Below are 23,283 nucleotides of genomic sequence, written 5' to 3'. Positions count from 1 at the left end.
TTCATTTTAGCCTGTGCATTTTTTCCCCTTAAAGTAACTTTTGCTTGCCCTGGTTAAGGTTTATCTTTTGTATCAAAAGGTGTTAGGTGATCATTGAGAACTTTATCTGTTAGTATGTCCATTTTAGCATTTCCTGACTTGGAAGATTTAACTTTATCTGCCAGTTTAGGGATTTGTCTATTCTTTACTCTATTGGGGCTTAGAAAAATGACATGTAAGAAATAATTGGGTTGGCCAAAAATTTTGTTTGGGTTTTTCCATAAGCTCATGCGGAAAGACCTGAATGAACTTTTTGGCCAACATAATAGAATAGGTCTAGATTATTTTAAGGAGCAGAGGTTTATTTCCTTGAAAGAGAATATAATGTATATAAGTATATATATTTATATGTGCTTTATATGCGCAAAGAAAGTCTGTAATTGTATAGAACTCAAGAAACCATTTGGAATGGTTATATTTGGCTATTGGAATTAGAAGGGCCAGGGCAGGAAAGGCTCCTTTGCTGTTTCCCTTTATACCCTACAGTGCTTAAGAAATTGAGAAAAATATGCAAGCATTTCTTTTACAGTAAAAATGTAATTAAATGATAAGAATAAATATCTTTAAAATCCATTCTTACTCTTTATCTTTCCTCAAATTTCTGAATGCTTGAAAATACCTGGTAAATTAGTGCAGTATAGTGTAGTATAATATAATTAGAAAGCTGTTTTGTGTTGTGAAATTACTTTATAAATGGTTGGTAATATCTTATTTGTGGGAAGATCTAGAACAGTGTTTGAGTGCTTACTATATGCTAGAAACAGTGTTACTGAACGCTAGGCTCATTCATACATATCCTGCTTTAATATCTTATATCTGTCTCATATCTAATTTATGCATAAGATCTTCCATTTTTTTACAACCCTTTTTAAGAGTGTAAATGTTCATGGTAAAAGAATTTAAAAATCAAACAGAAGAATAATGTGAAAAGTAAAAGATTTTTTCTCTTAGCCCTTCACTCTCCTTCTCTAACCAGTCTTACTGGTTTCTTGTGTTTTTTTCCAGAAACATTCAATACATATTTTAATCTGTTTATCCACATAGATACATACATATATATAATTATATATAATCATAACCAGATATAAATTCATATGATCATATGATTTATGGATATATTTGGATATATAATCATGTGATTATATAAGGTGTGTATAATAATATTATGTGTGTGCCTGTGTGTATGTGTGTGTATAAAATCTCCCTCCCTACCTATAACCCCCAATCACGTGTGGAATCATACTAGTATATACTGTCCTGCAACTTGATGTGACCCTTTAGATTCAGACAGTAAGACTCATTTTCTGTGCACCTTTATGTTCTGCAGAGGAGTGATCCTTCAAAAATACCAATCGGATCATGTCACCCCCTGACCATTGCTAAAACACTTCAGGGCCTTCCTTTACTCAGGTAAATCCACCCACCTTAGATTAACATGGCATACAAAACCTTGAACTGATGCCTGCCTGCTTCTCTAGCCTCATTTCTTGAAACTGTTGGGCTTACACTCAGTGTTGGTCATCCTGAACGTTTTTTCAATTTCTTAAACAGTTTATAGCTTCTCATCTGCAATTGACTTCCTCTGTCTCATACTTCGGATAAGTACTTTAGTCTCAGTATTTATAAAAATCCACAGGTAGAATAAGATTTAAAGAAGTAAGGCAAAGTACAATTAAGAACTTCACTTTTTTCCTAAGCATTTAATTTCCAAAAGTATATATGCTTAAAAAAATGTGATCCTAGTAGCTTGCTTGTTTCCTTTTCCTCAATAAGATTATTACAGGATTTATTTATTTTTAAATTTTAATTTCTTATAACCAAATTTAACAAATAGTTTAGTCAATCAGTTCTACAAAATTTGTTATGAAAAGCAGTAGTCCAGGTTCTGGTTCCAGATAAGATGGAGTAAGCACACTTCACCCTGTCTCTCCCACTGAATGCAGCTATAAGACCTGGACAGAATGCTTGGAGTGGCTATTTGAGGACTCTGAAAAATAAATAGTAGGAGGCAGATTGGGGAAGAAGACCAGAATTCAAAGTACTACTGAACCGGCGGTGAGTTTACTATTTTTTTTTTTCTTCCAGTATGCCCCAGCCTGAACTTAATGTATCCTGAAACTTGGACGTGAGCATTATTAACATGGACAGAAAAAGCACCACGAGAAGCCCTCTAGTTCTGACTCAAGGAACAGGAAAGGGGTCTCCTAATATTCAGAGAAAATGTGGCAATCCCACATCTTTTCTTTTTTCTTTTTTACCCCCACCTTTTCTTCATTCTCTTGCCCCCAAGGCCTCAAGCAGTCCTGGGCAGTAGCTGCAGTGGCATCAGTGGGGCAGGCAGGAGCCTAAATCTCAGAGGGAAGGGAACCTTCCAAATCCCATTGCTTTTCTTCTCCCTCTGCTCTTCTGTTGCTTGGCCCTGATGTGGGCACAGTTACAGGAAGTACATGGAAGAATGGGGTTAATGAAGCCCCAGCTTTCTTCTGGAAGGCTGAAAAAGGGAAGCCCCAGGAAACCAAAAGATCGCAGGAGAATGAGGAGCTTGGAAAACTGATCACTTAAAGTTGCTCACGGACTTCTGAGCTGACTTCCAAGCTGTGCGTGCATGGGTGTGATCCTAAACAGCATACAAAAACATTGAGGACTGAATTATGGCATAGAACACCCCCAAGCCCCAAACTGGACACTGCGTGGGATGATTATGGAACACATTCAGTATGACTACAAAGGCTTTGCAAACTGAATTGAAATTGGAAATGCAGCCTACAGAAGGATGGTCAGAACTTGAAGTGTGAACCCAACTGGGTCAATTACTGGCTAAAACAAAAACACCATCGTTCTTGGTGGGACTTAAATAAGACTCAGATTCTCATAAGATAATATTCAAAACGTCCAGAATACAATCTTGAATTACTCAGCTTAAAAAGAACTAGTGAAATCCGAACTCACATGGGAAAAGACAGAAAACAGATGCCAGTGCCAGGATCACAGATGTTAAAATTATATCAAAAAGACTTTAAAAATCAGCTATTATGACCATATTCCAGGAATGAGTGGGAAGATAGAAAGTCTCAGCAAAGAAATAGAAGATATAAAGAAGAACCAAATGGAAATTTAGAACAGAAATACAATAATGGAAGTGAAAAACTCACTGGATGGGCTCAGTAGCAGAGAGGGTATAACAGATGAATAAGTCAGTGAACTTAAAAATAGATAAATAAAAATCCAATTTGAAGAATAGAGAAGAAAAGTTAAAAATAAATAAATAAGCAGCTTCAGAAACCTTGAGACTATCATAAGATCTAACATTTGTGTCATCAGAGACCCAGAATGTGAAGAGAACGGTTGTGGTGTGGCAAAAATATTTGAAGAAATAATGGCATACTGATTGGAAAGGAAGAAATAAAACTGTCTCTATTTGCAGATGGCATGATTGTATATGTAGAAAATCCCAAGGAATCCACAATAAATGAGTTTAGCAAGTGGTTCAAGGTCAGCCCACAAAAAGCAATCATATTTCTGTATACTAGCAATAAACAATTGAAAACTGAATTTTAAAAAATCCGTTTATAGTAGCTCTCCCAAAATGAAAGAATTAGGTATAAATGTAGCAAAATATGTATGAGATCTCTATGCTGAAAACTGTAAAACCCTGATTTTTTTTAAAAGTAAGAAAATTTAAATAAATGGAGAGACATGCATTCATGAATTGGACGATTCACTATAGTTAAGATGTTGATTCTCCTCAAGTTGATTTATAGATTTAAAGCAATAACAGCAACAACAAAAATCCCAGCAGCACTGTTTGTAGTTATAGAGAAACCAATTTTAGAATTTGTATAGAAAGGCAAAGGACCTAAAATAACCAAAACAATTTTGAAAAAGAAAAATGTTGGGGGAGGGTGGGAGGGAGGGAGACGTAAGAGGGAAGAGATATGGGAACATATGTATATGTATAACTGATTCACTTTGTTATAAAGCAGAAACTAACACACCATTGTAAAGCAATTATACTCCAATAAAGATGTTTTAAAAATAAATAAAAAGAAAAATGTTGGAAAAAATCAAACTACATGATTTAAAACTTAGTACAAAGCTACCACAATGAAGACTGTGATATTGGCAAAGGGATAGACGTATAGATTAATTAAATAGAATAGATTCTAGAAATAGACTCACACAAATATGGCCAAAGTTGCAAAGTGGAAAAAGAATAGCACTTTTGATAAGTGGTGTTGGAACAATTGGACATCCAAATACAAAAATAGTGAACCCTGACCTAAACCACACACATTATACAAAAACAAAATGTACTTCACGTCATCTTCCCAGACCAGGGCTTGAACTCGTGTACCCTGCATTGGCAGGCAGATTCTTAACCACTGTGCCACCAGGGAAGCCCTCTCATTTCTTCTTGTACTTATAATTTTTACTTTATATTTTGATTCAGTACTATTTGATGCATATTGATCTGTGAAAGTTATATTTTCATTTGAAATTGTCTCTGATAATAATACAATATTTGTCCTATTGCTTCTGAACTGGAATTTTGAACTGGAATTTGACATTGTCTTAACAACCTCAGAACCACCATGAGGATTAGATGAGATGTTACATGTCCTGAGCACTAAATAAATGTCAGCTATTATATCTCAAAAATAAATAAATAAAATAAAATGTACCACATTTAAATGTGAAATATAAAGCTATACAGCTTTTAGAAGCAAACATAGAAAATCTTTGTGAGCTGGTGTAAGCAAGAAGTTCTTTCACATGATACCAAAATCATGATTGATAAAAGAAGAAACTGATGAATTGGACTGAATCAAATTAAAAGCTTTGCTTGTAAAAGACGCTGTTAAGAGAATGAAAAGACAGATTATAGACTGGGAGAAAATATTTGCAAATCACATACCTGCAAAGGACTTATATTCAGAATATGTAAAAACTCTGAAAACTCAACAGTAAGAAAACAATCTAATTAAAAATCTTTAATGGGCTTTAGCAGAGAGGATATAGAGTGGAAAATCAGCTCAGCAAAAGATGTTTAACATAACTAGCCATTAGGGGAATGCAAATTAAAGTCACGGTGAATTCCTGCTGCACATCTATTAAAATAGTATAAAATTTTGACAATACCAAGTGCTGACAAGGACAAAGAGCAACTGGAACCCTCATACCTTGCTGGAGGGGATGCAAATTGATACAGTTCCTCTGGAAAACAATTGAACATATACTTACCATATGTTCAATATGGATTCACTCTGTGACCCAGCAGTCCCACTCTCATAGGCATTTAACCTAAAGAAATGAAAATTTACATTCATACAGAAACATATACATAAATATTTATATCATCTTTATTCTTAATTACCAAAAATATATCCTTCAAAGAGTAAATGGCTAAATCAACCGTGATATATCCATACAATGGAATACTATTCTATAATAAAAATGGATGAATTACTGATAAACACAACAATTCTTAATTTCTTCTTCTTAGGGAAATCACTCAGGAACCTCCTAGTCTGCTCCAGTTAGGCCTGGTTATTTTCTACATTCACAGCTATTGTCCTTGGCTCACCCCTGCAATGTCTTCCTGGGGACTCCCCTTGCTTCTCTTTTATATTGTATGCCTTGTTGAATCCCTTTCTCTTTTTCATTTATTCTCATTTTAGTGAAGCACCCCTCTACTAACTTCTTGAGTAAAGGGTACGTGGGAGATATATTTTTGAGATCTCTCTTGCATGTCTACCTTGATGTTAAAAAACACTGGCTGGATATAGAATTCTGGATTGAAAATAATTTTACTTCAGAAATTTGTCTTCAGACTCACTGTAGTGGTTGAGAAAGGTAATTCCCATTGTGATTCTTGTTACTTTGGCAACTTGTTTTTTTCTTTTTCTCCAGTGTTGTGCCATTTGTGTATTTTCATTTAGTAAGCCAGGCTGTGTCCTTTATTGAAACTTGCAATCTGAAAGTTTTTCTTGGGAAATTTTCTTGAATTATTTTGTTGGTGGTTTCCACCTGTTTATTTTATCTATGTTCTCTTCTGGAACACCTACCTGTTACGCAGATATTGGGCCTCTTGCAGTGGTCTCCTAATTCTTTATCTTTTCTCTCTTTTTTTAAACATATTTGTTTATACATTTTTGTAATAGTTTAGTACATTTAAAAAATAGATAGGATGAGGAAATCATGCTCTTTTTTTTTCATTCTAATCATAAAAGCCTGCTAGTTTTAAATTGGCCATTGTGATAGGATAGTCTTGTTTAAATGATGAAATTCCCTGTGATGGTTATCTAGACTGAAAAATTTGGAAACTTTCTCTGCCTTTAGCTCCTGGAGAGCTACTTAGAACCTAAAGGATTGTTAGATGGGCATTCTTATGAATGCTGATAGGAGCCTTTATTCCTTAGACTCCTTGGCTGAATTATTTTTCCTAGGGACTTGGCTTAGAAGACACCCTTCCTTCTTTTGGTATCACTGTCAAGTTAACTCAGTCAAGCTCCAAGCTCTATGATGTATTATAATCTAATCTCTTGCTTTCTCTGTAATGCTTATTCTTCATTTTTATAAGCTATAATTTGATCTTGTACTGCCTATATTGATCTTGTAATACATTTATTGCTTCTAACAATATTGTAAATTCTTTGAGGAAAGGACTAGCCTTATACTTTTCTATCTCCCATTGGTGTGGATATTTCAGGAGTTATTATTAGGGTAGATATGGTTTGTTTGTTTTTGGTGAGGAGTGGGTAAATATGAGGAGTAAATGATAGATGGATAAGGAAGCTAATTTTGTTGTATCTTTAGTAGTGTAATTGTCCAGCTTTGCAGAATCCCCTTGTTTGCTAATTTGTAATGACCTGGAATTTGCTCTTTGAATTCCAGAACATCCCCATTTAGTGGGTTAGGGATACTTTTAGTTCAGGTTTTCACTTTATTACTAAATGGCTTCTTTTATTTAAAAAGAAAAATAACTGATGCCCATTTTGATTGATTTACTTTCTTCTAGCAGCAAGTTATGTAAAATTACTTGCCTTTTGCATGACATTTTACTCTTATTAATATTTAACACTGGGGGGCTTCCCTGGTGGCGCAATTGTTGAAAGTCCGCCTGCCAATGCAGGGGACACGGATTTGTGCCCCGGTCCGGGAAGATCCCACATGCCCCGGAGCGGCTGGGCCTGTGAGCCATGGCTGCTGAGCCTGCGCGTCCGGAGCCTGTGCTCCGCAACGGGAGAGGCCATAACAGTGAGAGGCCCGCGTACCGCAAAAAAAAAAAAAAAAAAAAAAAAAAAAAAATTTAACACTGGGATGTCGACCACCAAACCACTACCTGCCATAGTTTTAAGCTCTTGAATTGAAAGCAAGAGTAGTAGATGATCATCTGAAATTGTAAGAACAAAAAGATTCTTTAGGTTATGTGCATTTAGTTAAGCATATAGCATACCTCTTCCTTTAAGAAAAAAAAAAGCCTTAGATGAATAGAAATCCTTTCTTACATCACAGTTAAAATCTGTGTTTAACTAGCAAGGTCCTACTTTGCCTATAAAATCTTTAGATATTATCTGTCTATCTAAATTAAGTCTACTTCTTAGTGTCTTTTTTGGGTGGAGATATCACTGATTATTTCTCTTGTGCACGGAGCTTGCTGATAGTCCACAAGCATTCCCTGTAGGGTTAGAGTAGTCAAGAGCTAGAAGATTTAAGAAAAAGCCTTAATGGTGATATTTTGAGTGGTTGGTAAAGATCTGGTTTGTATGTTCAGGATTCCTTTTGTCTTTTAGCAGATTTCTAAGAGTAGACACATAAGCAGAAGTTAAAATTGGTTTGTTGATATATTTCCATCCTGTGTTTTCTCGTGGTCTACAACCTGCGATTCCTAGTGATCAGTGCTGCCTTGCTGACTTCTCTTCTTTCTCTAGTTTCATCTGTGCACCAGACTCTGCTGCTCTTGTCTCTAGGGAACTCTTATTTTAATTGTCTTGTTTGTTTTTTCCCCCTCAGTGCCTGGCTAGGTGACTAACTTGCTAAATATCTGAAAATCTAATCCTGAGTATTAATTCGTTAATATTACCTTCTACAGGGATATTTAGATTTTAAGAGCTGTATTTGATTTGAAGAGGCAAGGTTGATGGAAATAAGTGTGAGCAATAAGGTAGAACATTTGTGAGGGAGAATAAAAAAGAAACAGACTTCAGAGTGTATAATTCTTGTTAAACTGAAGGAAATGAGGTTTGAAAAGTAACATAGAATGAATCTTGAATTCCAGGCTCACCATTTTATTATTTTTATTATTTATTCATTTATTTATTTTTCAGGCTCACCATTTTAATCTTATTTCTTCAGGCATTATTGTTTATGGTCTCTTGAGCAGGCAAATGATAAAAACAGTTATTTGGGGGAGATATCCTATGAATAGTGTGGGCAGTGACATTTTGGGACATGTTTGGCCTGGTCCACTGAAGTACAGTCAGATTTGACAGAATGGGTGGTGCCAAAGAGAGGCACATGCTAGGTGAGCCTGGTCAGTAGAGCCAAGATTTGAACTTATATCTGTCTCCTTCCAAAATTAGTGCTCATAATCACTAAGCTTTAATGATAGTAATAGGAAGCATATATTGAGCATTTATTATGTACCAGACAGTATATTAAGGATTAGACATACTTTAGCTGATTTCACTTGTGCAGAAACTCTTTGAGGCAAGTGCTATCTTACTCTTCATGTGGCTTGTAGAGGTTAAGTAACAAACTAGCAAGTGAAAAAGCTGATATTTAACTCAAGCAGTCTTGAGCACATGCACTTTTCCTACACACCAAGCTGAAAGATTCAGAGGTGGGATATGCTTTAGTTATATTTTGATGGTTTCCTTTGCTGTGCAGAAACTTTTTGATTTAGTGTAATCCCACTTGTTTATTTTTGCATTTGTCATCTTTGCCCTTGTTGTCAAGTCCAAAAAAATCATTGCCAAGGCTGATGTCAAGGAACTTACCCCTTGTGTTTTTTTCCATGAGTTTTATGGTTTCAGGTCTTATGGTCAAGTCTTTAATCCATTTTGATGGATTGTTGATTGTTGATGTTTGATAGTTGATTTTTGTATATGGTATAAGATAGGGTCTACTTTTCTTTTGTATGTGGCTGTCCATTCAGTGCTCTTTTTTCCTGCGATTATCTTTTCCATGTTGTGAACTTTATCTTCTTGTTGGTTTCTTTCACAATTGAGAGACGATTGCCCATAGCAACTGGAAGGGGACTATATTCTTTCTCTTTAAGTATAACATCACTTCTCATAATTATATGAAGGTATTGAGTTTTGCTCTGATTAGAACATCCCTGAAACGATTATACTTGTTAGAGTAATATCATGCATTGATTATCTTAAGTCTTGAATATCTAGTTTTCTTTTCATCATCAGAGTGATCTCAGTTTCTAGATTATTCTGATTGGCTTAGAGCAATTAATACCCAGCCTTGCCTGAGAGTGAATCAGACTCATTGAGACAGTGGATATACAATTGAGGAAGATCGTTCCCCAAGGGAAATTTGGGTGCTGTTAGTATGGAGGAATGAACACTGAATAGTTAATCAAGAAAATGATTTATAAATATATTATCTCATTTAATTTTTTTCAATAGCTCTGCTGAGGAAACCAAGACTTGCTCAAGGTCCCATAATTACTAAGTGGCAGAGTTGAAATCTAATTCAAAGCCAACTTTTTTTCTTTACAGCAATATTGTGTCTCCTTCAGAGAAAAATAATAGGTTGTCCTGCATCATATATGCCATCATATATGCCATCATATATGGCACCCTACCTTCTAAGATTCAAAAGTGATTTTCTACTGATTCCTTATTTAAAACTTAATCATCACAAGGTACCAAAAGTTATGGGGTACAGCTTAAGCAGTACTTAGAAGGAAATTTATAGCAGTAGACACCTACATTATGAGGCCAGAAAGATCTTCAGTAAATAACCTAACCTACCACCTTATAACACTAGAAAAAGAAGAGCAAATTAAACCTAAAGCAAGCAGAAGGAAGGAAATAATAAAGATTACAGTGGAAATTAATAAAAGTGAAAACAGAAAAACAATGGGGAAAAACTCACAAAACCAAAAATTGGTTCTTAAAAAAAAATGAACAAAATTGACAGACCTTTAGCTAGATAGACCAAGAAGAAAAAAGAAGACAAATTACTAAAATCAGGAATGGAAGAGGGGACATTTCTGCTGACCTTACAGAAATATAAAATGTATTATAATAAGGGAATGCTATGGACTACATGACAGAAAATTTTTAAAATTTACATGAAATGGACAAATTCCTAGAGACCTAAACTGTTGAAACTGACTCATGTAGAAATAGAAAATCTGAATAGATTTCCTTCTCAGTCTCCTTCACCATTTCCTTTTCCCTTCCCTGACGTGTTGGTGTTCTGGCGTTGACTCGATTCTCTCAAACTATCCATCTTCTTTGGGCAGTCAACTCCGTTGACAATACACAGATTACTTTATATAGTTGACCTCTGTTAAACTCTACCCCTAAATTTCTAACACAACTTGCATTTCCTATAGATAAATCAGTGCAAAATCCCCAAACCAGAAATCATTATCCTCTCTCGCACTTTTGTTTTGGTTTATACTAATGCAGTTTACCTTGTCCACTTAGCTTAAGCTAAAAGTCTTCCTTCACTTTCTTCTCTTCCATAATCTGTCTATTCTGTCTCTTAAATCTTAACTTGAAAGCTTAATTCTCACTCCCAGTGCTTTAATTTGAACCTTCCTTATCTTTTACCTCCTCTGTTGTTTTAACCTCCTAATTGATCTCCCTGCCTTAATCTCTTACATAAATCAGCATCTAATGGTGAACAGCATTACCTTTCCAAAACACAGGCCAAATCATGTAGCTCTCATGCTTGAAAACCTTTGAACTACCTCCTCCCATCCCCAACTGTCACCCATTATCTAATAATGAGTCAAATCTGAATTCCTTTATGTGGCATATAAGACTTTAGTGTACTTTTCTTGTCTCGGCATGCCCCCCACCTGAGCCTACGTGTTAACAATTATCCAGGCCTCTAGCCTTGTTAACTCTATTAATTATCTTTCACCTATGCTTGAATCCTTCACACTTTGTGTTCTCTTAGAATACTCTTCTCATATATTTAAAATTTAGTGATTTAACTCTCATGAAAAAGCTCATAAACAAAATTTTCACATCTTCTGTGTGTCCACAGCAATTTGTCTATAATGTAGAGCTCATCATACTGTATTACAATTTTTTGTTTATATATCTGGGCTGCGAATCCCTTGAGGGCATGGGTCTTACTTAATTTATCTTGTATTCCTAGTGCCTACTTTAGTTTTTGGCACATAGTAGGTCCTCTTGTCTGTGTTTTGTCATAGTCTTTATTTATCTTTTAGTTTTAATATTTATTTACAAGATGTTACTTGACTTTAAAATCTGTTTCAATTGTTTCTGGCATAATGGATAAGAACAAAGGCTCTAGAATCAAACTGCTCCATCATTTTCCAGCTGTGGGGTCTTGAACAAAGTACTTAGCCTCACTAAGCCGCCATTTTCACATTGGAAAAACAGGGAAAATAATAATACTTATGCTATTAAGTTGTGAGGATTAAGTACATGTAAAGCATTAATATAATGCCTAGCATAGTATGCTTCCTATTTTGCATGCTTTATTAGTTATTGTTATTTCTATTAATTTGTTCATTCACAAATATCAGTCAGGTGTTTCACTCTTTGCCAGGTACTGTGGGGTAGGTAACAGAACAGACAGACATGGTCCCTGTACTCATGGAGTGATACCTCAGTTTGTACTAGTTATCATAAAAGTTATTTTAATAATTGCTCTAAGTGGTGGTGAAGAGTTACTGTTTCAGTTAAATTGTAGTTTCTCCGTACTTCCAAAATTTTGTACATATTTATTGAACTAACTTTATTAAGTAGTTTCATTAATTGCATATATCTAAAATATAAGATCAGTAGTGTACTATGTTATAATGTATGAGATAAGAACTCATTAAGCTCTTACCTAAAGCAGTGAAGATGTACCAGGGAATCCTAGAAAATTTGCTACTGACTTTGTGTTTTGGTTACCCAATAAAGGGTCTAGTTTATTTGATTTTTATTGTTTTAAAAGTAGGGTGGTTTTAGTATCAAGAGATAAATAGTATTCTGACATGACTTATCATAAAGATATTTTTAAAAGGGCCTTCCTAGAGGAGTTAAATTTCATATGGCCTTTTGTTATTAGATGATTTAAACGTCTTTGTAATAGAAATGCTGCGTTTAAATGTTACATGATAAGAAGGTGGAATATTGAGGAATGGATAATAAGAAAATACTTTAAAATGATTTTTTAATTGTTTCTATGAAGCTGAGGAAAAGAGTAAGTTACCAATTGGTGGTCATTTTAATCCTTTCATTATTACTACAATTTATTAGATGACTTAGTTTTGCAAACATATGTAAAATATATGTAAAGTGATGTACATACATTGTACACATTGTGAATTATTGTTCACATTGCACCTGTTCTTGCTAGTTACGGCCCTTTTCAACAAAAGCACAGAGAATGAGAGAACAATGTGATAAGCTAGATGCAAAAGAGAAGTGTGGAATTATTAACTAAATTAAATCTGGATTGTATTTATATTTTAAATCAGTCAGTGGACTAATTCTTTTTGATTGTTGGGATGTATTTCTTAACAGTCTATCAAAATTTGTCATTCTAGCTCTTGGTCTGTGACTTCCTCTCATTTTAGGCAAGCTTATTCACAAAGATTGCCCTCATTGTCTCATGTTCCATTTACTCTTTTTTTTTTTTTAAACATCTTTATTTGAGTATAACTGTTTTACAATAGTGTGTTAGTTTCTCCTTTACAACAAAGTGAATCAGTTATACATGTATATATGTTTCCATATCTCTTCCCTCTTGCGTCACCCTCCCTCCCACCCTCCCTATCCCACCCCTCTAGGTGGTCACAAAGCACAGAGGTGAACTCCCTGTGCTATGCGGCAGCTTCCCACTAGCTATCTAATTTACTTTTGGTAGTGTGTATATGTCCCTGCCACTCTCTCACATCGTCACAGCTTACCCTTCCCCCTCCCCATATCCTCAAGTCCATGCTCTAGTAGGTCTGTGTTTTATTCTAGTCCTGCCACTAATCTCTTCATGACATTTTTTTTTCCTTAGATTCCATATATATGTGTTAGCATACAGTATTTGTTTTTCTCCTTCTGACTTACTTCACTCTGTATGACAGACTCCGGGTCTATCCACCTCATTACAAATAACTCAGTTTCATTTCTTTTTATGGCTGAGTAATATTCCATTGTATATATGTGCCACATCTTCTTTATCCATTCATCTGTTGATGGGCACTTAGGTTGCTTCCATGTCCTGGCTATCGTAAATAGAGCTGCAATAAACATTTTGGTACATGACTCTTTTTGAATTATGGTTTTCTCAGGGTATATGCCTAGTAGTGGGATTGTGGGGTCATATGGTAGTTCTATTTGTAGTTTTTTAAGGAACCTCCATACTGTTCTCCATAGTGGCTGTATCAATTTACATTCCCACCAGCAGTGCAAGAGAGTTCCCTTTTCTCCACACCCTCTCCAGCATTTATTGTTTCTAGAGTTTTTGATGATGGCCAATCTGACCGGTGTTAGGTGGTTTCTCATTTTAGTTTTGATTTGCATTTCTCTAATGATTAATGATGTTGAGCATTCTTTCATGTGTTTGTTGGCGATCTGTATATCTTCTTTGGAGAAATGTCTATTTAGTTCTTCTGCCCATTTTTGGATTGGGTTGTTTGTTTTTTTGTTATTGAACTGCATAAGTTGCTTATAAATTTTGGATATTAATCCTTTGTCAGTTGCTTCATTTGCAAATATTTTCTCCCATTCTGAGGGTTGTCTTTTAGTCTTGTTTATGGTATCCTTTGCTGTGCAAAAGCTTTTAAGTTTCATTAGATCCCATTTGTTTATTTTTGTTTTTATTTCCATTTCTCTAGGAGATGGGTCAAAAAGGATCTTGCTGTGGTTTATGTCATAGAGTGTTCTGCCTATGTTTTCCTCTAAGAGTTTGATAGTGTCTGGCCTTACATTTAGGTCTTTAACCCATTTTGAGTTTATTTTTGTGTGTGGTGTTAGGGAGTGTTCTAATTTCATACTTCTACAGGTAGCTGTCCAGTTTTCCCAGCACCACTTACTGAAGAGGCTGTCTTTTCTCCACTGTATATCCTTCCCTCCTTTATCAAAGATAAGGTGACCATATGTGTGTGGGTTTATCTCTGGGCTTTCTATCCTGTTCCATTGATCTATATTTCTGTTTTTGTGCCAGTACCATACTGTCTTGATGACTGTGGCCTTGTAGTATAGTCTGAAGTCAGGGAGCCTGATTCCTCCAGCTCCATTTTTCGTTCTCAAGATTGCTTTGGCTATTCGGGGTCTTTTGTGTTTCCGTACAAATTGTGAAATTTTTTGTTGTAGTTCTATAAAAATTGCCATTGGTAATTTGATAGGGATTGCATTGAATTTGTAGATTGCTTTGGGTAATAGAGTCATTTTCACAATGTTGATTCTTCCAATCCAAGAACATGGTATATTTCTCCACCTATTTGTATCATCTTTAATTTCTTTCATCAGTGTCTTATAGTTTTCTGCATACAAGTCTTTTGTCTCCTTAGGTAGGTTTATTCCTAGATATTTTATTCTTTTTGTTGCAATGGTAAATGGGAGTGTTTTCTTAATTTCCCTCTCGGATTTTTCATCGTTAGTGTATAAGAATGCCAGAGATTTCTGTGCATTTTGTATCCTGCTACTTTACCAAATTCATTGATTAGTTCTAGTAGTTTTCTGGTAGCATCCTTAGTATTCTCTATGTATAGTATCATGTCATCTGCAAACAGTGACAGCTTTACTTCTTCTTTTCCTATTTGGATTCCTTTTATTTCTTTATTTTCTCTGATTGCTGTGGCTAGAACTTCCAAAACTATGTTGAATAAGAGTGGTGAGAGTGGGCAACCTTGTCTTGTTCCTGATCTTAGTGGAAATGGTTTCAGTTTTTCACCATTGAGAACGATGCTGGCTGTGGGTTTGTCATATATGGCCTTTATTATATTGAGGAAAGTTCCCTCTATGCCTACTTTCTGCAGGGTTTTTATCATAAATGGGTGTTGAATTTTGTCAAAAGCTTTCTCTGCATCTATTGAGATGATCATATGGTTTTTCTCCTTCAGTTTGTTGATATGGTGTATCACGTTGATTGATTTGCGTATATTGAAGAATCCTTGCATTCCTGGAATAAACCCCACTTGATCATGGTGTATGATCCTTTTAATGTGCTGTTGGATTCTGTTTGCTAGTATTTTGTTGAGGATTTTTGCATCTGTGTTCATCAGTGATATTGGCCTGTAGTTTTGTTTCTTTGTGACGTCTTTGTCTGGTTTTGGTATCAGGGTGATGGTGGCCTCATAGAATGAGTTTGGGAGTGTTCCTCCCTCTACTATCTTTTGGAAAGGTTTGAGAAGGATAGGTGTTAGCTCTTCTCTAAATGTTTGATAGAATTCGCCTGTGAAGCCATCTGGTCCTGGGCTTTTGTTTGTTGGAAGATTTTGAATCACAGTTTCAATTTCAGTGCTTGTGATTGGTCTGTTCATATTTTCTATTTCTTCCTGGTTCAGTCTTGGCAGGTTGTGCATTTCTAAGAATTTGTCCATTTCTTCCAGGTTGTCCATTTTATTGGCATAGAGTTGCTTGTAGTAATCTCTAATAATCTTTTGTATTTCTGCAGAGTCAGTTGTTACATCTCCTTTTTCATTTCTAATTGTATTGATTTGAGTCTTCTCCCTTTTATTCTTGATGAGTCTGGCTAATGGTTTATCAATTTTATTTATCTTCTCAAAGAACCAGCTTTTACTTTTATTGATCTTTGCTATTGTTTCCTTCATTTCTTTTTCATTTATTTCTGATCTGATCTTTATGATTTCTTTCCTTCTGCTAAATTTGGGGTTTTTTGTTCTTCCTTCTCTAATTGCTTTAGGTGCAAAGTTAGGTTGTTTATTCGAGATGCTTCCTGTTTCTTAAGGTATGATTGTATTGCTATAAACTTCCCTCTTAGAACTGCTTTTGCTGTATCCCATAGGTTTTGAGTCGTCGTGTCTCCATTGTCATTTGTTTCTAAGTACTTTTTGATTTCCTCTTTGATTTCTTCAGTGATCACTTCGTTATTAAGTAGTATATTGTTTAGCCTTCATGTGTTTGTATTTTTTACAGATCTTTTCCTGTAGTTGATATCTAGTCTCATAGCGTTGTGGTCAGAAAAGATACTTGATACGATTTCAATTTTCTTAAATTTGCCAAGGCTAGATTTATGACCCAAGATATGATGTATCCTGGAGAATGCTCCATGGGCACTTGAGAAAAATGTGTATTCTGTTGTTTTGGGATGGAATGTCCTATAAATATCAAGTAAATCCATCTTGTATAATGTATCATTTAAAGCTTATGTTTCCTTATTTATTTTCATTTTGGATGATCTGTCCATTGGTGACAGTGGGGTGTTAAAGTCCCCTACTATGATTGTGTTACTGTCAATTCCCCCTTTTGTGGCTGTTAGTATTTGCCTTAGGTATTGAGGTGCTCCTATGTTGGGTGCATAAATGTTTACAATTGTTATATCTTCTTCATGGATCGATCATTATGTAGTGTCCTTCTTTGTCTCTTGTAATAGTTTTTATTTTAAAGTCTATTTTGTCTGATATGAGAATTGCTACTCCAGCTTTCTTCTGATTTCCATTTGCATGGAATATCTTTTTCCATCCCCTCACTTTCAGCCGGTAAGTGTCCCTAGGTCTGAAGTGGGTCTCTTGTAGACAGCATATATATGGGTCCTGTTTTTGTATCCATTCAGCCAGTCTGTGTCTTTTGGTGGGAGCATTTAATCCATTTACATTTAAGGTAATTATTGATATGTGCGTTCCTATTACCGTTTACTTAATTGTTTCGGGTTGTTCTTGTAGGTCTTTTCCTTCTCTTATGTTTCTTGCTTAGAGAAGTTCCTTTAGCATTTGCTGTAAAGCTGGTTTGGTGGTGCTGAACTCTCTCAGCTTTTGCTTGTCTGTAAAGGTTTTAATTTCTCCATCAAATCTGAATGAGATCCTTGCTGGGTAGAGTAATCTTGGTTGTAGGTTTTTTTCCTTCATCACTTTAAATATGTCCTGCCACTCCCTTCTGGCTTGTAGAGTTTCTGCTGAAAGATCAGATGTTAACCTTATGGGGATTCCCTTGTGTGTTATTTGTTGTTTTTCCCTTGCTGCTTTTAATATGTTTTCTTTGTATTTAATTTTTGACAATTTGATTATTATGTGTCTTGGTGTGTTTATCCTTGGGTTTATCCTGTATGGGACTCTCTGTGCTTCCTGGACTTGATTGACTATTTCCTTTCCTATATTAGGGAAGTTTTCAACTATAATCTCTTCAAATATTTTCTCAGTCCCTTTCTTTTTCTCTTCTTCTTCTGGGACCCCTATGATTCAAATGTTGGTGCGTTTAACGTTGTCCCAGAGATCTCTGAGACTGTCCTCAGTTCTTTTCATTCTTTTTTCTTTCTTCTGCTCTGCAGTAGTTATTTCCCCTATGTTATCTTCCAGGTCACTTATCCGTCCTTCTGCCTCAGTTATTCTGTTACTGATCCCATCTAGAGTATTTTTCATTTCATTTATTGTGTTCCTCATCGTTACTTGCTTCCTCTTTATTTCTTCTAGGTCCTTGTTAACTGTTTCTTGTACTTTGTCTATTCTATTTCCAAGATTTTGAATCATCTTTACTATCATTATTCTGAATTCTCTTTCAGGTAGACTGGCTATTACCTCTTCATTTGTTAGGTCTGGTGTGTGTTTATCTTGTTCCTTCATCTGCTGTGTGTTTTTCTGTCTTCTCATTTTGCTTATCTTACTGTGTTTGGGGTCTCCCTTTTGCAGGCTGCAGGTTCGTAGTTCCCGTTGTTTTTGGTGGCTGTCCCCAGTGGCTGAGGTTGGTTCAGTGGGTTGAGCAGGTTTCCTGGTTGGGGGGACTAGTGCCTCTGTCCTGGTGAATGAGGCTGGATCCCATCTCCCTGGTGGGCAGGTCCACGTCTGGGGGCGTGTATGGGGATGTCAGTAGCCTTACTGTGATTCTAGGCAGCCTCTCTGCTAATGGATGGGGCTGTAGACCTGTCTTGCTCTTTGTTGGGTATAGGGTGTCCAGCACTGTTCGTTGCTGGTCCTTGAGTGAAGCTGGGTCTTGGTGTTGAGATGGAGGTCTCTGGGAGATTTTCGCCGTTTGATATTACGTGGAGCTGAGAGGTCTCTTGTGGACCAGTGTCCTGAGGTTAGTTCTCCCACCTCAGAGACACAGCCTTGACACCTGGCTGGAGTGCCAAGAGCCTTTAATCCACACGGCTCAAAATAAAAGGGAGAAAAAAATAGAAAGGCAAGAAAGGAAGGAAGGAAGGAGGGAGGGAGGGAAGGAAGGAAGAAAGGAAGGGAGGGAGGAAGAAAGGGAGGAAGGAAGGAGGGAATAAAGAAAGGAAGGGAGGGAGGAAGAAAGGAAGTGAGGAAGGAAGGAGGGAATAAAGGAAGGAAGGAGGGAAATAGGAAAGAAAGGAGGGAAGAAAGGAAAAAAGAAAGGGGAGAAGACAAAATAAAGTAGGGTAAAATTCAGTTATTAAAATAAAAAATTATTAAGAAGAACAATTTCTATTAAAGAAAAAAAAACAAAAACAAAAAAAAACGGGTCGGTCTAACCCTAGGACAAATGGTGCAAATAAAGCTATACAAACAAAATCTCACACAGCAGCACTCACATACACACTCACAAAAAGAAAAAAGGGGAAAATAATAGTATATCTTGCTCCCAAAGTCCACCTCCTCAACCTGGGATATTTCGCTGTCTATTCAGGTTTTCCACAGATGCAGAGCATTTCAAGTTGACTGTGGAGCTTTAACCCGCTGCTTCTGAGGCTGCTGGGAGAGACCTCCCCCTCTCTTTGTTCGCACAGCTCCTGGGGTTCAACTTTGGACTTGGCCCCGACTCTGTGCGTAGGTCGTCCGAGGGCGTCTGCCCTTCGCTCTGACAGGGCGGGGTTAACGGAGCAGCTGATTCGTGGTCTCTGGCTCACTCAGGCGGGTGGGGGGGCGGGCACGGATGTGGGGCGAGTCCGCGGCGGCAGAGGCCGGCGTGACGCTGCACCAGCCCGAGGCGCACCGTGCGTTTTCCCGGGGAAGCAGTCCCTGGATCCTGGGACCCTGGCAGTGGCGGGCTGCACAGGCTCCCGGGAGGGCCAGTGTGGAGAGTGACCTGTGCTCGCACACAGGCCTCTTGGTGGCGGCAGTAGCAACCCTAGCGTCCCACACCCGTCTCTGCTGTCTGCGCCGACAGCCGCAACTCGCGCCCGTTTCTGGAGCTCCTTTATGCGGTGCCCTTAATCCCCTTTCCTCGCGCCCCAGGAAGCGAAGAGGCAAGAAAAAGTCTCTTGTCTCTTCGGCAGCTCCGCGCCCGTTTCTGGAGCTCCTTTAAGCGGCGCGCTTAAACCCCTCTCCTCGCGCAGCAGGAGGTAAAGAGGGAAGAAAAGGTCTCTTGCCTCTTCAGCAGCTCCAGACTTCAACCGGACTCCCTCCCGGCCAGCCGTGGTGCACTAACCCCTTCAGGCTGTTTTCACTCTGCCAACTCCAGACCTTTCCCTGGGATCCGCCCGAGGCTCAGTTCCCAGCCCCGCGGCTGAGCAGACAAAGCTCTCGGGCTGGTGAGTGCTGATCGGCACCGATCCTCTGCGGAATCTCGCCGCTTTGCCCTCCGCACCCTGTTGCTGCGCTCTCCTCCGCGGCTCCGGAGCTTCCCCCTCTGCCACCCGCAGTCTCCGCCCGCGAAGGGGCTTCTAGTGTGTGGGAACCTTTCCTCCTTCACGGCTCCCTCCTACTGGTGCAGGTCCCGTCCCTGTTCTTTGTCTCTGTTTATTCTTTTTACTTTTGCCCTACCCAGGTACGTGGGGACTTTCTTGCCTTTTGGGAGGTCTGAGGTCTTCTGCCAGCGTTCGGTGGGTGTTCTGTAGGAGCAGTTCCACGTGTAGATGTATTTCTGATGTATCTGTGGGGAGGAAGGTGATCCCCGCGTCTTACTCTTCCGCCGTCTTCTCGCTCCCCCCTCCATTTACTCTTTAATCCATTATAGAGTAGATTCTGCCCTTTCTACTCATTAGTGACTTCCTAATTTTTTATATTAATGACCACTTCTCATCCTTTCTATAGTATTTGTCAGTGGCCACTTCTACCTTAAAATGCTCTTCTCCTTTGGATTCTGTGATCTATATCCATTTCTCATAGTTTGCTCTCAGGCTGTTACTCTGTTTCCTTCATGGGCTCTTTTATTTCTGCTCATGCTTTAAATGTGGCCTCTCCCATTGCGGAGCACAGGCTCCAGACGCGCAGGCTCAGCGGCCATGGCTCACGGGCCCAGCCGCTCCGCCGCATGTAGGATCCTCCTGGACCGGTGCACGAACCCGTGTCCCCTGCATCGGCAGGCGGACTCTCAACCACCACGCCACCAGGGAAGCCCTGTTCTTCAGTTTCTTTTCTTCTCATTATTTATTCTTTCAACTTAGAAATCTTCCATTTATGTTTGTAGTTCCACCTGCATTCCATGAACCAATCCTTCCCCAGTGTATTTCTGGAGTTCAGCTTTTTGTCTCAGCACCAGGCTTGAAATTACAATTGTCTACTGAATTTAACTGGTAGTCCTCAAACTCAACATTCTTTTTTTTTTGGTACACGGGCCTCTCACTGTTGTGGCCTCTCCCATTGCGGAGCACAGGCTCCGGACGCCTAGGCTCAGCGGCCATGGCTCACGGGCCCAGCCGCTCCGCAGCATGTGGGATCTTCCCGGACCGGAGCACGAATCCATGTCCCCTGCATCGGCAGGCAGACTCTCAACCACTGCACCACCAGGGAAGCCCCAAACTCAACATTCTGATATCCCTTAAAATCTATGCAACCTACTGTATTCTCTTATTTTGGTACAACTTTTACTTGTGCCAATTTCTAGTCAAAAACTATATCTTTAGTATCTCTCAGATTTATCCTATTTTTTAATCTATCTATAATACATAAGATTAAAAAAAGGTTCAAACCCTTATTCTCTCTCTTGAGATATTGTCACTGTTAGCAGAGTGACCATTCTGCCTCCATATTTGACCTCTTTGTAGTCGATCTTCCTCATTGCTACCATAGTGATGTTCTAAAATGGAGTGTTTTAAGTGTTTATCTTTTAGATGCTTCTCACTACACAGCAGTAGTTTCCAAATACCTGGATATTTCAAAATCATCCATGGCCTATCTGATTTTGGGTCATTTAGAGAACTTTTGAAAGCTCATATCCTGGATCTTCCGCCACAGATTCTGAATCGGTATAAAGTTCAGGAGTTTTCAAAAAGTTTCCCAGATGATTTTGATAAGCAGCCAGGGTTGGAAAATATTGACTTATACATATGGTTCAGATTCCTTATCATGGAGTCCAAGACCCTTGTGGATTTGGTGCCTTCCTGATTCTCCAGCATCGTCTCATTCTGTTCTCCTTCCCTTCATTTACTGTTCTCCAGCCTGATTCCCTCTTCTGGCCCTGGAATCCACCAGTCCTGATCCTCTTTTAGCACCTTTGTTTGCTTTTGCTGAATCAGGGGCAGGACCTTAGCCTCTGTCTGTTTCACCTCTGCTTCCCTCTGCATTCTAGCCACTAGCAGCTCCTTGGATTTCACATGTGGAACTCAGGTTGAAAACCACTGAGCAAATCCAAATCAATAAGGCCCAGAAAGATGAAGGGACTCACTGAGTCTATAATGGTGAATGGCAGACCATATCTAAAATTCAGGGTTTATATTCCTAACATAGTTCTTATTTACTGCTCTTCTGTGCTTTCAGATGTATCATGTCTGGGCAAGTTGATCTGAAATGACCTCTTAATTCTTTCCTTCCTAAATATCATTCATTTGTTCCCTCATTTATTTATTTATTTATTCATTTAGTAAACATTTATTTGACTACACAAAGAGCAGTGTAAGATATGGAGGGAGATCGGTAGAAAATTTGAATAATACTAATCTCCTGTCCTTAATGTTCTTAAGATAGGTCCTTTACATTCAATCATAAAATACTATACAGAAAAACAAGTTATTAATTTTTAAGAAGAGAAACTGTAGTATAACCTTTTCTACTGTCTTCTTTCTTTCTTTCTTTCTTTTATCCAGGGAAAGACCATGTTTGTAGATTTATTGGCTGTGGGAGGAATGATCGATTCAACTACGTGGTCATGCAGTTGCAGGTAGGTTACTTTGAAAATGTATCTTAAAATTGTCCAGTTTTGATCAAAATACCTAATTATAGTAGATATGAATAAAATTAACAGCATTCTTGGTATCATCTCAGAATGTTTTATACTATGCAGATGGAACTTTAAACCTTTAAACCTTTAAACCTTTAAACCTTTAAAACTTTAGACCTGATAACAGATTTTTCCAAAGATGGAAGGGTTGTCTCTGTCAACTACTTAGTTTATGCATATCTTCATTGATTGTCATCATTGCAAAGTTTTTGATCCCCACATGGATTGCTGGATATGATATGAGTTTTGTCTTGTCCCTATCCCTTCCTTCTCCACCTTTCACTACCTTAAGGGCTCTAGTTTTCCATTTTCACAAGTATCAACCTTGACTGTTTGAAAATTTAAGAATAAGATGAGATAGGGGAGAAATGCCATTCCTCTTTCTCTTTATCATTAACATAGCTCTGTTCCCCTATCCTTTAGATGGAAAATGGAGTTGGGTTGGGTAGCAGATGCAAGAAATTCAGAAAGGGAGGATTGAAGTAATGACTACATCAAGGAGAAGAGGGAAATCCCATTCTCTCTGACACTGCCTCTGCCCCTGAATGAACACACACAAACACACAGAGCTCTGAACCTGTAGTCACCATCAGTGTGTAAAAGCCATAGTTCAGGGACTTCCCTGGTAGTGCAGTGGTTAAGAATCAGTCTGCCAATGCAGGGGACACGGGTTCAATCCCTGGTCCAGGAAGATCCCACATGCTACAGAGCAACTAAGCCCTTGTGCCACAACTATTGAGCCTGCGTGCTGCAACTACTGAAGCCTGTGCACCATAGAGCCCATGCTCCGCAACAAGAGAAG

The 23,283-nt window shown here is 37.9% G+C and overlaps 1 protein-coding gene across 6 annotated transcripts in view; it reads left to right on the top strand.

Annotated features, from left to right (window-relative positions):
- The window catches only part of TTBK2 (tau tubulin kinase 2), a 166,633-nt gene that overhangs the window by 60,752 nt on the left and 82,598 nt on the right, over positions 1–23,283 (top strand). For 5 of the 6 annotated variants that reach the window (XM_067029086.1, XM_059059477.2, XM_067029089.1 and 2 more), the window contains one exon: positions 22,348–22,421. In XM_067029086.1, coding sequence (XP_066885187.1) covers positions 22,348–22,421 — 74 coding nt within the window. Of the gene's footprint in view, positions 1–2,028; positions 2,095–22,347; positions 22,422–23,283 lie in introns of those variants that run through there. The other variant, XM_067029090.1, reaches the window with a different exon arrangement.

Source organism: Kogia breviceps, chromosome 3, assembly GCF_026419965.1.
Source record: "Kogia breviceps isolate mKogBre1 chromosome 3, mKogBre1 haplotype 1, whole genome shotgun sequence".
NCBI lineage: Eukaryota > Metazoa > Chordata > Mammalia > Artiodactyla > Physeteridae > Kogia > Kogia breviceps.
The sequence above is the reverse complement of the archived record's forward strand: the minus strand, read 5'-3'. Positions and strand labels throughout refer to the sequence as shown.